The sequence below is a fragment of the Anopheles ziemanni genome, chromosome 3, assembly GCF_943734765.1.
Source record: "Anopheles ziemanni chromosome 3, idAnoZiCoDA_A2_x.2, whole genome shotgun sequence".
Taxonomy (NCBI): Eukaryota; Metazoa; Arthropoda; class Insecta; order Diptera; family Culicidae; genus Anopheles; species Anopheles ziemanni.
In genome coordinates, this window is record NC_080706.1 from 61,136,785 (window position 1) to 61,153,367 (window position 16,583).

A 16,583-nucleotide genomic window follows, 5' to 3' on the forward strand; every position below is an offset into this window, starting at 1 on the left:
CAAACGGCACATCCGGATCAGGCTGAGCAATAATCCAAGAAATCGCTGGCTGGTTAAAATCCCCAAGGAGAATGCGGAGATGGGAAGATTATCGTCACACCTCACTGTTGCTCCCCTCCCCCCTCAAATGTATTCAGGATCAGCTTTCAGTCTTTGTTAATATGCGGTGCGTTATCGGTTTCTATTACTATTTGTTTCATGTATTAAGGGTTTACCAGTATGAGTGAGTTTGTTACTTGTATTTTGCTTTGTTCACTGGTAACATAAACGTTCTAGTTTAATGCTTGTTTGCCGTTTGCGTTAAACGATATAAAAAAAATCTAAATACATTTTGGGACTTGAGCGAACCACTCTCGATCGCCGCGTAAAAGTAGAAACATTATACAAACAAAAGTTATAGTAAAACAAAAAAACAAAACCAACTCGAAAACCTACTCCATCATAATTCTTCTCACACCGCAGGACATACAGAATTTAGCGCTGCTAATCATAAACCGTGCGCCGCACTCATGACAAAATTTGGACATTGGATTCAGGATTAGATTTGGGCCAGAACTATCCGTCATGCCGTCTTTGTTTGGGTACATTTCGACCTGGTGACCCTTCAGCGTGCTGCTGGTCAATGGCGGAAGGGATGTGTGCGAAGGGAGGGCATTGAATGTGCTTTCCGGCGGGTCCGCCTGATGGTTCTTCTGGCTGGCTGTGGAGCTGGAACGGGAACTTGGCCGGCCCTGGCGTAATGGCACCGGCGGTGCGTAGTCCGGTGGTGATTGCGTGGAGAGACTGCTAACAACCGACGTCGTGGAGGGAAGAAGGGTGGATATAATTGGAAGCGGTTAGTCAGGCAGCGACCGTTATTATTTATTAAATAGCATGTGCACATGCGACAATTGTATCATTATGTAATTTCGTTATTTCCATATGATACTTCCCAGTTAATATCATAAAGAAAATTGTATGAACCTAGTTTCTTAAATGTTCTACTTTCCTGCTTTGGATACCGCAGTTTACTATGGGTGTGAATCTTAATCTCAAAATTGTAAAAGATGTCGTTAATCTAAAACGTTCTTTTGACTTCCCACTAAATGATAGGTAGGTCCTTTGCACAATAATTTGCCTTCTTTCATTATTATTTCATTAACGTTGTTAGTTTAGATAACATGTAAGAGGACTGTAGATCAAGTTATGGTACATAGTAATTTTGCAAAACATTTGAAACAATTAAAAAATAAGAAAAATTACTAACATCAGTTTTCCTAACCTGAACTTAGTTACTATATCGTGTACTTAAATTCATGTTTAAATATTTAAAAATGTGGGAACGTGTTAATATCAATGTTGTTTTACCACTAGAATACATTGCTTTAGATTTCAGTGTTAAGATCTGAATCATCAAAACCTCAAAGAAACTGTTTAGTTTGAAGATGGCTCTCCGTACCTGATCAGGCGAAATTAAATGTATAGGCTAAGTATTATTATCCTCCCAAAATACTCGGCTTGCGAGTGTCCCCCTTGATAATGGCGTGTATCCACTCCTTCTCCTACCTACCTTCGGTACGCCGAGTCCGCACTGGCCTGCGAGCGCTCTGAGGAGCGCTTGTCAAGCGGATATTCGTCCACACTGTACAGTTCCTCGGAATCGATCGAGCAGACCGACGACGACGAACCGCACATTCGGTCCAGCTCTTGCACGCTCTTGAGCAGATCGCGCTCGAGATGATCGAACGATTCCGCCGGAAACCGGGGATCGTGGAAGGAAGCTGGCCAGTGACTCGAAGAGGTCGAAGATGTCGGTGTGCCGGTGTGGCTAGCGGCATGGTGTGGGTTGTTATTAATGTATCCCCCGTTTCGTCCATTCACAGGACTCGGCGACGAGAAGTACGACCGTGCCGGGACATGGACGTTGCCGGCCTGATGGTGATGGTGCTTAGGCTGGACAGTGTTGCCATTTCCATTCCGCCAGGGGTCGCCCATCGTTTGGTGAATGTTCGGGAGATTTTGTACAGTAGAGTTGGTGCTGAGTCCACCACCGGAAGGTGACGGAGGTACGGAGGGAAGCGAAAAGATGTTAGATTCTTCACTCGGGCGTCGACGAGCGACGAGTGGCGAATTTCGCGCATGGTTCAACCGCTGCGCCAATGGATGGGCGGCGTCTGGCGATGCCGTTGTTCTCGTCTCAGTTACGCCCTTGCTGCCGCTGTGGTTATGTAGACTGTTGTTATTATTGTTTGAGTTGCTATGGTTGTAAATGTTACTGGTGAAGTGTCTGCTGTAATGGCTAGGGCTACTAATGCTACTACTACTATTGCTACTGTTATGGGTACTGGCGGTGCCGCTACCATTCCGCACACGCACATCCACTCTCGGCACGCCGCTACTGGTCTGGTCGGTGCGCTCGTTGTGGTGGTGATTGGTGCTGAGAATCGTGTTGCTGTTGCTACTGTCGAGACTATTGCTTCGCTTGCTACTAGCGATGGTCGTTTGCCCGGCGGACACACTGCGGCTAGTGACGGTGCTCTGTGTGCGCCCAAATAGGGACTGCTTGAAGTCTTTCGCGCTGGCCGGTGACCGTCGGTGCAAATCGTCCAGGGATTGCATGAACTCGTCGACGTCGAAGTCTTCCAACGCAGAGACTATGGGCGGTCGGCGCCTTTGTTCTTCTCCGCCATTGGTGCTGCTCCGAGGGGTGGTAGGACCAGTAGAAATGGGCGATCGTATGGTTCCCAGCGGTTGGCTTTCATTGGCCGTGGATGGAGGCGATGATGTAGGACGGTTGTAATTGTTGTTCGCACTGCTCGAAGTTGTCTTTAGCGCACTTTTTGGTGACGGTTTTCCGGTTTGTTCCTGCTTTTCCCGCTCTCCAGAATCGGGAAGTGAGTCCTGCCCGGTCCGGTAGCCCGAATCCTCCCGATCTTGGCGCGTGAGCGGCGGCCGTTTGTCACCCTTTGTACTATCTTCGGTAGTTCTATTATCCACCGGACTGCTAGAGTGGCTTGACGCAAGGCTGCTTGCATTGCTGGAGCCACTTTGCGTCCTATCGCCCTGGCTTATCTGAGAGTCACCGCTCTTTGCCATGTTGTTCTTCTGTTCCAGTGGTTTTTGAAACACTCTTTTCGATGTACGAGGAGGAGGCGGTGGAGGAACAGTTCGATCTTCCTCCGGTTCAACCGACTTAATCAACAGTTGCTTGCCCTCCGTTACCAACGGGCCGTTGCCCAGGGTATCGCTGCTGCTGCTGGTCCTAGTGCTGCCGCTTAAGTCGATATCCATTGTTGTCGTTTTGAGGAGATTTATCGGTAGGTTATCACATTTGTTTATAAGCTTTGGATCGATGTAATTGTTATCGGAGCGATTTTCTTTGTCGTACTGCGTATCTCTCGGTTTCGTGCAGCTTGATTTGCCAATGATCGCGTCGAGCGATATAACCACCGGTTTGTTGGTCGCGGAACTTTCCGTACCAGTGTTCCCATTGTAGGTGATGTTGATCGGTTCCAGTTTGATCGGTATCAGCTTTTGGGGTTGCTTCTTCGCAACGTTCGTCTCTTCGGCGCTTGGCATTGTTCGATCGACCGTTGGCTCTAGTTCGTGTACCGGCGTTTCGGGTTTTTTCACCGGTGGATGATTCACGCTCAGCGGTTCCTGCTTTCTTTGTTGGCTAGCAGTTTCCACGCAGAGAGAGGACGTCCGTTTACTGAGGCTGTTGCTTTTGTCCTTCATATCCTTCTCGCTCAGTGCTAGCTCAGTTTCATACTTCAAGAACACGGCCAAAGAGTCCGTTTTCGAGAGTGGTAAATCACCCGCTCCGGCCGCCGGGTGATTCGGATCCTTAATGTCCAGCTTGAGATTCTTCCGGACCGTGCTCGAATCGCGCAGCTTCGGTTTCGGTTCTGCCATTTGCAGCGCATTGAAGGTCGATTTGATCGGTAGCTCGTCGTACTCGGACGACTTGAGGAAATTGGGCGACACTGGCCCATCGTCGGTGATGCCCTTCTGTATGTTGGATTTCGCTTTCTCGACGTACATCGGACGGGATACTTTCCGAGGCATCCGGAGCGAGTAGGCCCGCCGAAAGTTGGAGTTGTGGGGCGATGTTCTGCTGGCACCGTCGTTGGAAGCTTTGTGGCCCTCGTTCGTAGCAGCGCTCAACGCCATTTGGTTGAGCCGAGACGTGCTGGTGGACGTGGTTACCGGGGAGCTCGCGTGGATGAGGGATGTGGCCGGCGAAAACAGCTCCTCAAGCTGTCTCCGGGCGGACAGGAATGGATCATACCGGTCAGGGCTATATCCACTGGTGATGCACGAGCGCAAAAGAAAGAGAACAAACAAAGTCGTAGTGTCAAGGATGCCTCACTTCCGCCGATTAAGAGGAAAATTAGGGAAATTAGATAATTTTATCGAACAGAAGATGCCAAGATAGAACATTTTGTACAACATTCACCGAGTACTGGAATGAAAGCTTCTGTGCTGAGTTGCAGATAGGCATAGTTTTTTGTTAGAATTTCGTACAACATTATATTATCAACGGGTATGCTCTACATGGGAAAATTATTGAATATACAATGAGTGTGAATAAGAATTATTAGTTCTCTGTTTTCATGAAACAAATTTACCAGTCGATTAGTCTGTTGTTAAAAAACAAGTAAATAAGGAACCGTCCTTTGTGTTAAAAAAAACATCGTTCATAATCTAGCAGAGCTATAATAATGGATGTTTTAATCAAAAACAAAAATGTAACACAATTATTGTAGCATAAAATGTTGATATTACCGAAGGTAGCATCTAGGTCTTCTTTAAAAAGCAACTGTTGGCGTTACAATATCCAAACGTCGGTGCAAGGTGTGCAGAAAACGGTGCATCTTTACAGGACTACGTGCGTTGGTAGACAATGTATCCTCTGACTAAATCATGAAATAATGACCATCTATCACTCCGCCATCAAACCACTAAGTAACACCATACAATTTCCATTGTACACACTGGCTTACTATCACAAGAACAATGGAATAAAACCACTAGAAACAAAATGAACCAAAACACGACGCTACCCCAATACAACCCACGAAGGCGCCATGGCGGGCGCTCCGTAGCCAGTTACTACATTCGCTTACGAACCCTGGCCATGGAAACAGATAAACGACCAACGAACCTGTTGCTCATCGTGCATCGCACGGTTTGCGTGAGGACTGGCCGCTGGGTCAACCGTTCGCTATGACCATGGCCGATGATTTCAAACTTTTCCACCTTCAGTTGCTGTTCGGTAGGTCGACTTTTGTCCTGCCGTTGCCCAGCGGTCGCGTTGTCTATGGTGGACCGACTCAGCAACGTTTTAGACTGTGTTCGGCAGCTGAGTTCATTGCGGTTGCTGCTGGCCGCCGGGTGGTATAAATGCTTATTGCCGTTGTTGCCGTTTTGGTTGGTGTTACTAGGACTATTAGTCTGTTTATGATTATTGTTCGAATCACTTTGCAGTCGGTCGCTACTAAGCGTAAACGTCTTGGTCCGTTTCGTGACTTTCCTCGTCTCTTCCCGTTTGGTGTTAGCTTTCGGTTCCTTGGCGACGTTAGTGCCGATGCTCAAGGAGAGTTGCTGCAATGAAGTTGATGATGGATGGGGCTTTCTACTGGGGACGATGCATTACCAGGGCAAAGGATGTTTGGACAGTTTGGAGAGGAGATAGAAGCGATGAAAATGGGAAATGCATATTAGTCGTTAAATGTAGAGAGTAGAAAAGCACGGCTCGTTTTAGTCTTTGCGCGGGATGCGATCTTCTGGAAGAGTTCTTATGCGAGCTAAAGCAAGGTTGATTCCCGCTTCGTATATTCCCTACTTACTTATCGCTCGAAACGGACGAGCTCATGGAGTTGTGACGGGGCATATGCAGATCCAGTTCCGCGAGACTGTTAGTGGACCCACCGCAGCTCAAGCTGCCAGAGTATTTCTCTCGATTTAAGGCACGTTTCGATCTGAAATTCCAAGGTAAGCAGATCAGACGTGAATCTAAGGGCCATCGGCCGATTGCCATCCGGACATCCGTACCGTATTTGGGGGGCTTTGTACTGAATTCTAGCCTGGAGACGTTCCTTGGCAGCCGAAATACTGTGATTGTTACCGGCGTTTTTGCTTAAGAGGGCCTTTTCCCGACACCACTCGACATGGCGGTCGTATGCCTTCATGCCAAAGCATCGCTCGCAGTACGGACAGGGTTCGTTTTGCTGCGACATACTGCGCTTTAGCACTGGTTTCGGTGTACTTGCGGCGCTCGGCATGGACGTTGACATGGCCGCCGTTGGGCTGAACTCTTTCCGCTCAAACGTTGGTGTTTTGCTGAGGCTTAGCTTTCGAACAGGGATCGCCTGAAAAATAATAGTATTCATAAGTTTAGGAATGGTACGTTTTGTAATATGCTGTTTGTTTCTGTTAGGTCACAAAATGTAAAGTTGATGAGCAGGTAAACTATAACAACAAAGATATTGTCTTTATGAACCATGCTAACCAATGGGCAAAAAGGGAAATGTTGATGGTTTGTAACATGCAACGGTGTTTTTTTAAGATGCTTGTTCTTATTAATCACATTTTTCAATTTAAATCTTAAACATTTCATAGATATGTTAGGTGTATTGTATTTTGAAAAAAAAATAGAACCTTTGAAAGTTTTTTGACATACGACAATACACTACCATATGTTATGAAAAAGCGCTGTAAAGATAACTAGTAAGTCATTTTTAGCAATTGTAAACCAAAATAATAATTTTTTCTAACAATCGTTTAAATATGTGAAAACAGCACACAAACATGATTTGCGACTTGAAACGTGTAATTTTTATGTTCCTTTAATGTAAAAATAGATTGATTATTCGTATAAATTTTATATTATAAAACAACCGCCACAAACAAAATTCGCCACAAAATGTAAGATCATTGGTTAAACGTTGCAATTAATAAAAGGTTAAGCATGCAAAGATTTTTTAATTTCTCATTCAATCATTGCTGATGTACAAAATAAAATGAATGTTGTGAAACATGCAAGTTACCACAAAAACTAACATTATAAATTGATCTGAAAGTAGCCTAATGAAAAGGAAATAAATATGATGCATAAACTTAATACTCTCACATTCAAACGTAACAATATACCTGCTGATCTTATTTTGGCATTTAATAATATTTTTTTATATTTTTACTCCTGCTGGTCTCACTTTCACGTAAAAGCATCGTGTTACAATTTTACACGACCCTTTTCAAACGATGTAAAACGGGTTCGACGAATGTCCTTGTTTTAGTAAAATTGTCCAGCGTATAGTTGTGAGTTGCCAAAGTAAAAAATGAAACCACAAAACTCACCTCGCTCGAGCTGCTTACCGTCTTTTGAGGAAGCCCAAAGTTCTTCGGCAGATAGGACGCCAGCTCCGTGCCCTCCCGTCGCTGGCGGGAGGAATCGAACGGTTTCCGTTTCTTCGCCTGCACCCGCTCACAGATACCGATGTGCTTGGCCAGCGAGGCTGGTGCAAACTTCCGCGAGCAGATGGGGCATGGCTGCAGTTCAAGGTTCGGCGGTGGTTCGCTGGACACCTCAAACGGTTCGTACGGCTTGCACTCTTCGATGTAGACCGGTTCCTCCTTTTCGGCCTCGGTGTACTGCTGCTTTTCGTTGAGATTGTTATCTGCAAGCATCCAAAAAGGGGGACGATAATGATTAATGCTAATTAAGCAATGGAAAGAACAGCATTCGATAATGGTGCCCAATTTGAGGGAGGGGTTTGTTACATTATTTAAGGCGACATGAGCCAGGAAGTTTATTGGCACACCAGAGGAGTTTGAAACCTTGGTGTGTATGAGTTCCGTTACATATTTTTAATCGTATGCCAACCAAGTGAAAGTGAATTATGGATCATTCCAATAACCGCGCACAGGTTTATGGACATATCTTGTACCTTACGATTTATTGCCCCCACAAATGGACCCATACTTGATTGGGGCGAACATATTCCCACGTAAAATAGAAGAAAACAAGTCATCGCTAAAGGTTTGAAGCGGAAACAGCGGTCAGAGGATGACATTTGATTTCACCCAACTCTGCCACCAAGCTGGGATCGTGCCATAAAATCCCCCGACGTACCATCGGGACACACGTAGATAAATCTGAATCACTTTCATCTCATTTGACAAATTCACTACCACCCTGGCGGCGGATCTTAAAATAGCCCCCATCGGGTCGTTGCATTTCCATCTGTCGGCGCATGGTGTCCGCTTCCAAAGAGACCGTTAATAAGCTCCGGGAAGGAGAAGAATGAGATGTAGGCTATGGCGCGTCGTTGCTAGAATTATTAATCAAACCAGCCGATCTCAGTGCAAATGATTAAAACATCAGTCAACCATGTCGGACATCGCAGTCGTAGTCTCGGTCCGTAAATCGGGCAGGGTCCAGCCCCTGCCAACAACGTTCGACTATTGCGGACAGACAAAAAGCGGGTGTTGGGTATCGGATGGCTAAAATCTGAGACAAGATATAGCTATCCGATGCCTTACAATTGGATGGAACCGGCCGCGCCGCCTGTGGGAGATCGACCAAATCCAGTAGCCAGGCGTGGAACCGGTCGTTGGTTTGCGACTTCGGTAGACGTTAGTCTGGTACTGGTTCGTCTTCAAGCTTCGCTCAGTTGGACTGGCCCGTAATTGCTTACGCCATTCGCTGGAAAATACGGTCTTCATGAAAGCCAATGATTAAGATTAATTATCTTTCCTCCTAATCCCTTCAATAAAATCTGCCTGTTTCGTTTGGAATTATGCAATGTCGTAGGTTGAAGATAAAAATACAGCTTGTTTCAGTGAATATAACATTAGCGACAAGCAACAGTTGCTATCGAACCTGACGAAAAGTGTGTCAAGTTTTATCTACAGGTCAAATGATTGTCCAACACGACTATCGCTATCATAACCTATTTACGATTGTTAAGCTTCAAGCGTACATGTCATAGTAAATTAACACTTTTTATGTTTACATTTATGTTGAAATGTTAAAAAAACAGTTTTTTGAAACTGCAAAAACAGCAAAGCTGCTTTTTACAAATCAGAAATCCTCGCCGTTTTTACTTACCCGTTAGAGAAATGTAAGACTTTAACGCGTTTTATAGTCGACGTTACACCTTATTAATTATTCTTTGTCCATAAATTAATGTAAAACAGGTCAATGCCCTCGGTGTGGTGCATCAGATATGCCCATTTAATTTTCTTCTTTCGGAACCATAACCTCAATAAGTTTAATAGCAAGTATAAACCCGCCATTTCTCGCATGCCAAGCAATATATTTTTATTATACATTAATATAGCAAATTGGCTCCCGAATTAAGGCATGACTTCAACAATGTTTCCATACTGGCATCACTTGATCAAAACTGAGTTCGTAAATCATTTTCCTCACCCTATGGTCAACGTGACGTTGTGCAAATAAGCTACCATTAGCGTGGCGTTGGTTCCACATTAGCGGCTAAAATGTGGTAGTTTAAATCAATAACTCAAACGATTGGGCCGGCGGACCGCTAAACTACGTTTTCCTCAAAACTGTATAATGGCAAGAAAACACAAGTGTTTACACGGCCTTAGACAAATGTGGCTCCCGGGAGTGGTGAGGCGTCGCTGGAGCGTCGTAAGCTTAGTGTTCATTAGGTTCCGATTCGATTTGCCTGCAAGTTGGCCGTCAGCAAGGCTCGACGGTTCCGCTCGGCGAACAACAACCGATTTTCCGGGCACGTGCGCCCTCGAATTCGAACCACTGGGTCACATGTTTCGAGCTGCGCCTGATTGATATTCCGAATGTGTTATTTTTAGTGCCGTGCCGCCCGCTTGGTTTTTTTCGCTAGTGTTTTACAGCCGAGGAGTTTCCAGCCGTACACAAAAAAACCTTCGCTTGAACTTGAGTTCATCTGGAGACTTGATCCAGTATTGTTCACGGTGCGGCACTGGAGGAGGGCATTATTCTGTCGCCAACAACGAAGGCTCATACTTCTGTTTGCTGAGGCGTTGTTTTCTCTCGCCTCCAACATGGTCATATTCGTCGCACAGTTGCAGCGAATGTTTACCGGCTGACATCATCCTGCAAACTGGAGCCGGATCATTAAAAGTTCAAACACACGTACGTACACAAGCACACACATTTACGAGGGTCGATTATGCCAGTACCACGAACGGATCTGTTCTATCAGGGGTTCAGAAAGGATCATTTAGAATTATAGATCGTAAATTGTTCTTGTGTAAATTGTTAATGATAATACTGACTAAAAGAATTTTTTTCTATCTCAATCGCATGTTCATTACAACAGTAATGAACAGGAAAACAATTTAATTTATAAATGTAGTTTTCGTCTGCGGAACAATTTGTACTTACATAACTAGAAAAAAAATTTTACCATGACAACATGGCAGCTAAGATTAGCTTTAAAAAGCGCATTCATTGTATTGAAAACACCCTTTCAACTATCATAGGCAGAGAAATTTGATGATTTGAAAAGTCATATTAGTTCTTATTTTTTCGTGGGATGAAAACGTACGTGAACGGTTTGAAAATGATATTTAGGCAAGAGGTCCCCAATAAACAAACACGACTCGAACTGTTTTTTACATTTTACTGTACTCTTACAAGCATATCCATAGGCATGCTATCGATGGCGTGGCTTGCGTCTGTTTAGCTATTGCAGAGAACCAGTTTTGCATTTTTAGAGAAATATTTGAGATAATCCCATAAAAAACCACAGCTTCCAGGACCGCAACATCCCTCAACGAAAAAATGAGCTCGAATAAATGTAGACTTGACGGCGAACGTCCCCTTCTCGTGTCTAAAGCGCTCGACGATATGTGGTTTTGTAGTAAGAAAAATTTTGGAAAAATAATGTTTAAATAAGCATTTTTGCCATCTCATTTTTACTTCGTTTCTCAAATTGACGGCTTTTTCCAATCTGCAAGTTTCGCTGCCCCAACGTATACAGAACAATAACAATAAATATTGGAATTGAATTCTATTCCTCCCTCCACCCAGCATCGTCAGCACATACGCGCGTGTTAATTTAAATGCTATTTCTCACATACGGATCCGGGTGAAGATCGTCGCTGCAACCGCTCTGTCAAAGATCAAACAACTTTGGCAAACATCGCAGGCCATAAAAGTATTTTTCTTTTTAACACACAGCATGCATGCATGCGCAACGACATCCATAGTTTCGTATATTCGTTTCCATCGGGAGAGTTGTGTTGACGGGATACATTTTCCATACGATTTTTGCTGTAGCCGAACCCTGAAGAAGCTCAACCGAACGAATAAGAACGAATCATCCTGCCATTGCAGTGACTCTACAAAGTACCATACGGTGGCGATGCCGAGAATGAAGTCATCGCTAGTAACAACCATCTACGAGGTTCAAATTACACTCCTTAAACCCGACCGCACTGGGTGCGGGAAAGCGGGCGACAACATGAAGGCGATACATTTTTAATAACATCAAATTACTCCATTTTGCTCTGTCTGGCTTTGTTTCGTTCGGTCGTTCTGCCGATTGCATATGTGTCACAGGAGGCACGTAAGCCACCCACGGGTCCCTGGCGTGGGAGCTACGGAAACAAACGGTTGTGCCAGCGTAAACACAGACATCAGTCGATCGGTGCTGGTGGATTCCAGAACAAAGCGACTGTTAGGTCAAGTCACACGTCAATTTCAAACTTTCGGTTTCATGATGGCTCGCACGTTATCACCATTGGCTCGGAGTAATCGATTCTGGCGGATATTTATTTAGGTGTGTACTCTTTCAATGCTTATTAGGAACGACGATGGGTAGCAACAGCACAAACATCACCTGACATGCACTATTCACAAGAATTCAGCGGAGAATACCATTTGATGAAAACAAAAACTGTTCACGAATACGTCCCGGTGTATTAAACTGTAACAAACTGAACAGATGAAGCTTCCTTCGACGGGAACTTGGTCCGCGGTGCTCGTAACTTCAGCGAGAACTGAAGCATAGGCGACGGAATTCATCATGTCACCCTCGAAAAAGACTCGCAGTCGCCAACCATCGCGGGAGATTTCTTCATCACCGCAACCACAGCCCGCCGGTTCTCCGCTTATCGGCGCGGGAGTTTAGCATCTTTTATCCCTTTTTCACCTTTTCCACCCGTTTCAGAATTGACCGTAAACATCGGCCCCAGCTCCCGTCTCATTCTGGTCACCTGCTACAGAGGGGTGCTGGCCATGGTGGACATCTGACACATGTGCAGCGCAGAGCCGGCGCGGGTTACAGTTTTAAATTACAAAAACCATTCGCGTAGTGGTCAATCAAATATGGATAGGCGACGTCGCGCGCTCCTTCGGGGAGTTTTTTTGGCCGGCGGCAAGAAATCGCGCGCTCTCGGGGCGGAGGATGATGGACGAAAGCGACATTATGGCTACGGCAACTTCCAGCTATTTGGCATTGCAACGGGCTAACCGGTTCGCGCCGTACGCATTCACCCCGGGCAATTACGAAATACCGTAGAACGAGAAACCGACGTTTTTCTACGTTTGCAGGCCACAAAGGTTCGGCGACTTTGGCGCCTTAACAAGAGGGTTGCCAACAAAACATTTACCTCAATTCTTAATCAGTTAAATTTGGTGCATTTACTTGATACTGAAACGACTTTTCAACAACATTTCTTGATCACATTATTACAATTTAATCTGCAATAATTTTTCGTTTGTCTGTCATGCTTACTAATCAGTAAATATTATCGATGCTGTGCTATGCTCCGATCCAATGAAAAATATATCTCCAATCGGCTTAAATGCCATCGAGGAATGTCGCAAAAAATATCCCCAATTAAGTGGTATCGTAAAGATTTTTTTTTCTCCTCCGTAAACATACATTATGCTAATATGAGACAATCTTGTTTTCCATTCTGATAAGCTGTCGTGGCGTTCGTGAAGCAGTGTCCCTTTTTGAGGCATAGCCCCCCAACGTCTGCGAAGGGGTAAAGCAAAAAACTCATTATGTGTCAGACTTCGTTATGTGTGGTTAAATTTCAGCAAACCGGTTGAAGTGAGGCTAGTCGAATCATTTACCTTTCTGTGAATATCACCGACCATGGCGGTATTTAAATTAACATCGACTCGAGTTTGTTTCCTTATCTGCATATTACAATAATTCGGATCGGTTCCAGTTTTTGAACGATCGCAGAAAGGCAGTAAACAACATTGAACAGCGATTCCGATCTGCAGAAATGGAAAGGAATATTTTGAGGCGGATCTCATCCCGGGAGGATTAAGTAACAACAAACCGCAGGTTTAAGCTCCACAGTTGATTATGCCTATGGTTGTTTGGTTGCTGTTGAAACATTTCTCCTGTTCCACAATTTGCTACAATCAAATATCAACCTGTTTTTCACATTAACCTCGAGGTCGTGGCCGTCGTCCAACGGTGGGTCCATGATAATCAGACAAACAAACACGTTTTCGTACTGTTTTCTGCGCCGTTGACTTCTTCACTCACGACGCGTTCTTAAACCAACTCATGTGGCTGCATGTGGCCCAATGATGATGCCCTCGTCCAATGCACCATGTGGCGCCGAACATTTCGTTGGCCGCCGAATCGGTTCGTTGTGTTTGTGTGGGTTTTGGAAATGGTTTTTATTCCGCACAATCTTCCCATTACTTCAAAGGACTCCACTGGCACAGGGGAGCGGCTTTTAATCGGAGCGTGTTGATTTTTATTCCCTTCGGCACCGTTTACGGCACCGGGACCCTGTAATGCGTTTTTGGGCGATCCCGCATCCAAAGGAGCATGTTCACTGGTATTGATTTATCCTCATAACCTTTTTCGAGTCCATTACAATTTAAATCTCTTTGTCCCTCTTGCTCTGGTGCCGCAGGACAGAGGGCCTGTCGTGCCCATTTGCCTTCATGTCTCATGCAATCCTCGGGCAAAACTTGGCGTGTTCGCGTGCTTTTCACCTTGCACATTATTGCAATTCGATTAAGAATGGAAGCTGAACAGAAAACAAAAAAGAGAACGCAAAAGAGTAAGCTGGAGCAAAAATGAGCACTGATAGTTTTCTTGTAGCATTCCAAATGAGAGGTGCAATTCTCGAGCTTGTGCCATAGTATTTGTTCGTCGGTTTTTTAAAAGAGATGACGATGATGATGATGATGAAGATAATGAGGGATAGATAGATTCTATGCAGAAAATATTGAAAATATCATGTAACTAAAAGATTTTTTTTGTGAATTTTCGCCCGAGCACCATTTATTTTTAAAGAATTCAAGAGATAATATTTTAGGAACGTTCTTATATTTTTGATGCAAGAGTTAAAGTTTTTATAGGAAACTCGAATCCAACAATGAGATAGTGGTTATTTGTGTTTATATCTAGATCCACTCTTTGGTACGTCGGTTCAGATCAATGACAAAACGACTTTTGACAACTGTTCAAAGAATAAATACATTTTCAGCTAAATAAAACATACTAAAGCGTACGAATTTTGAATGTTGTTTTCAAAAAAAAAATTAAAAAAATTAATAATATTTGATCTAATATTTCTATAATATGTTTCAAAATATGTTTTTGATTTTTATTCGGTAAATGAGAATAGGTTCATGATTTTTAATTGATCAGAATCTTTGCCCCAATGATCCGATATGGATGTGGACGTAACTGTAGAAGGTTTAAAAACTTGCTGAGAACATGGCAACATAAGTTGCAAATACTTCTATAGTAATGATTAAGCGTAAAAGTTTCCACCATCGGGAATGATTAACAAAAATCCGGGTTATTTGACTAATAGCCAAAAGTCCACACAGTTGATAAGTGCTCAAATTTTTCTACATTCCACATTTTTTCCCGTAGCGTATCAAGTCGGGCAAAGAGCACCTAAAGGAATAAAAGTTTTCAGTAATTTTTCACGTCCACCGCTAAATACACATCCATGCTCCACTTTACTCTACACGTGCACAAACCGTGTGCCCTTTGATAGTGCATACACCGCCGTCAATGCCGTCCGCGAGGTGGCGGTAAGATTAAAGTAGTACAAAAAGGTCTCCCTACGGACGGCAAACGAATGTGGCCCTTTTATTACTCCTGCCCCGACTGCAACCTGTTCCAATGGCGTGATTATGAAGGAGAGACAGGCTCGTTCAATGAAGCCATATGAATGTTTCATTGATTTGAAATTGTGAGGGAATTTTCGATCTCGGGCGAAATAACAGCACGGCGCACAAATGACCAACGGTTTGCGAGCCATGTAGTTTGTTTTTGCGTTTTCAAAACTCGATGAGCTCAGTTCTGCTACATGTGCGTGTCACATTCGCGACACCGCAAGCTGATAAACCCACGGAATTGATGTCACTCTTTATTTTAATTAAATTTTTTGTTGCGCTATGATGACTAAGTCTAGAAATTTCCCATCTCACTCTCGAATTCAATTGGAAGCAATTTTTTGCGCGCCCAATCAACCCGCGGATTAGGAACGTCCGTTTCGTGCGTCCTGCAAAATGATTTGAATGTTGAGTCGGAATGCCAGGCAGCCAGTGGAATCCTCCCGTGGCTAGGCCATTCATTGGACCCACAAGCAAATGAAGTACCGCGCAGCAATTACTGCGTGATTGATGGGTTTTAGGAGTCGCTACCGATGAGCTTTCTCCTCCGGTAATGGACAGTTACTTTCCGCACACATCTGCCCGGGCTTTTATGCCCAATCTTGCTACGCAATCATTAAATTTTCCCTTTCTTCTACACCGCCTCTTGGTTGCAGAAGTCTTAATTTTTCCGTAGAAAGCCCGTGCTCGCGCACGTTCCCGTCTTCTTCTTCCAACAGCTCCCGAAGTACGGTCCTGATTCGTACCTGATTTGCAAGGTCGCAGCGAGGCCCGCTTGCCGGCCACGAGAACGTCGTACTCGTCGGCAAGCAGCGGTACGGCAGGGGGCCTGGACCCATCGGGTCCCGTAGAACCCTGCGGTGCCAACTTCAGTCGACTCTTCGAGGCGCTGCGCTTCAGACTGAGGCTTTTGAACGCACTGGACAGCTTCGATCGGCGCATCGGAATGCCGCACATCTGCACGCCGATCGAGTCCCGGTGACTGGCGGCCGCTGAAGTGGCCAGATCGAGCGCATCCGGATCACGCACGGCAGACCGCGATCGCATCCGGACGGGCTCTGGTGCCACCCCAACGCTGCTGCCATACTGTTCGTACTGGGCGACGCTGCTGCTCGGTCCACCCGCCGCCGCCGGATCCGCAACCGACAATCCCGTACCGGAGCAAGACCGGTTGGAGAGGTTTTTCGATGATTTCGATTTGCTTTTGAACAGTTTGTTCCACATGGTTTTCGGCTAGTTTGTGTCAGGCGTCGGATTAAATTTTCTCCAGGCGATCTTTTCGGTTTCACTGCTGTCCCAGCTCCAGATCCGCTCTTTTCGGAGTGTGCGTTCACTGTTTCAGACTTCTCGACACGGTTCCACCCGGCGCGTATTGCACGGTGCAATGCACGGGGAAATTCGCAGCGGTCACTTTCGGTTTCGTTGAAAATTCGATTCGTTTCACTCGTTTAACATTTACATTGCTAAAGCG

The 16,583-nt window shown here is 44.9% G+C and overlaps 1 protein-coding gene across 1 annotated transcript; it reads right to left on the minus strand.

Moving 5' to 3' along the window:
• Positions 1 to 431: 431 nt before the first annotated feature.
• LOC131287799 (probable serine/threonine-protein kinase DDB_G0282963) lies at positions 432 to 16,336 on the minus strand. Its single transcript, XM_058316883.1, has 7 exons — positions 15,859 to 16,336; positions 7,342 to 7,661; positions 6,037 to 6,353; positions 5,832 to 5,963; positions 5,147 to 5,620; positions 1,550 to 4,288; positions 432 to 786 (listed from the first exon to the last, which is right to left on the minus strand). The coding sequence occupies exons 1-7, from the start codon at positions 16,334 to 16,336 to the stop codon at positions 432 to 434; spliced, it is 4,815 nt and encodes a 1,604-aa protein (XP_058172866.1).
• Between the last annotated feature and the right edge of the window lie 247 nt (positions 16,337 to 16,583).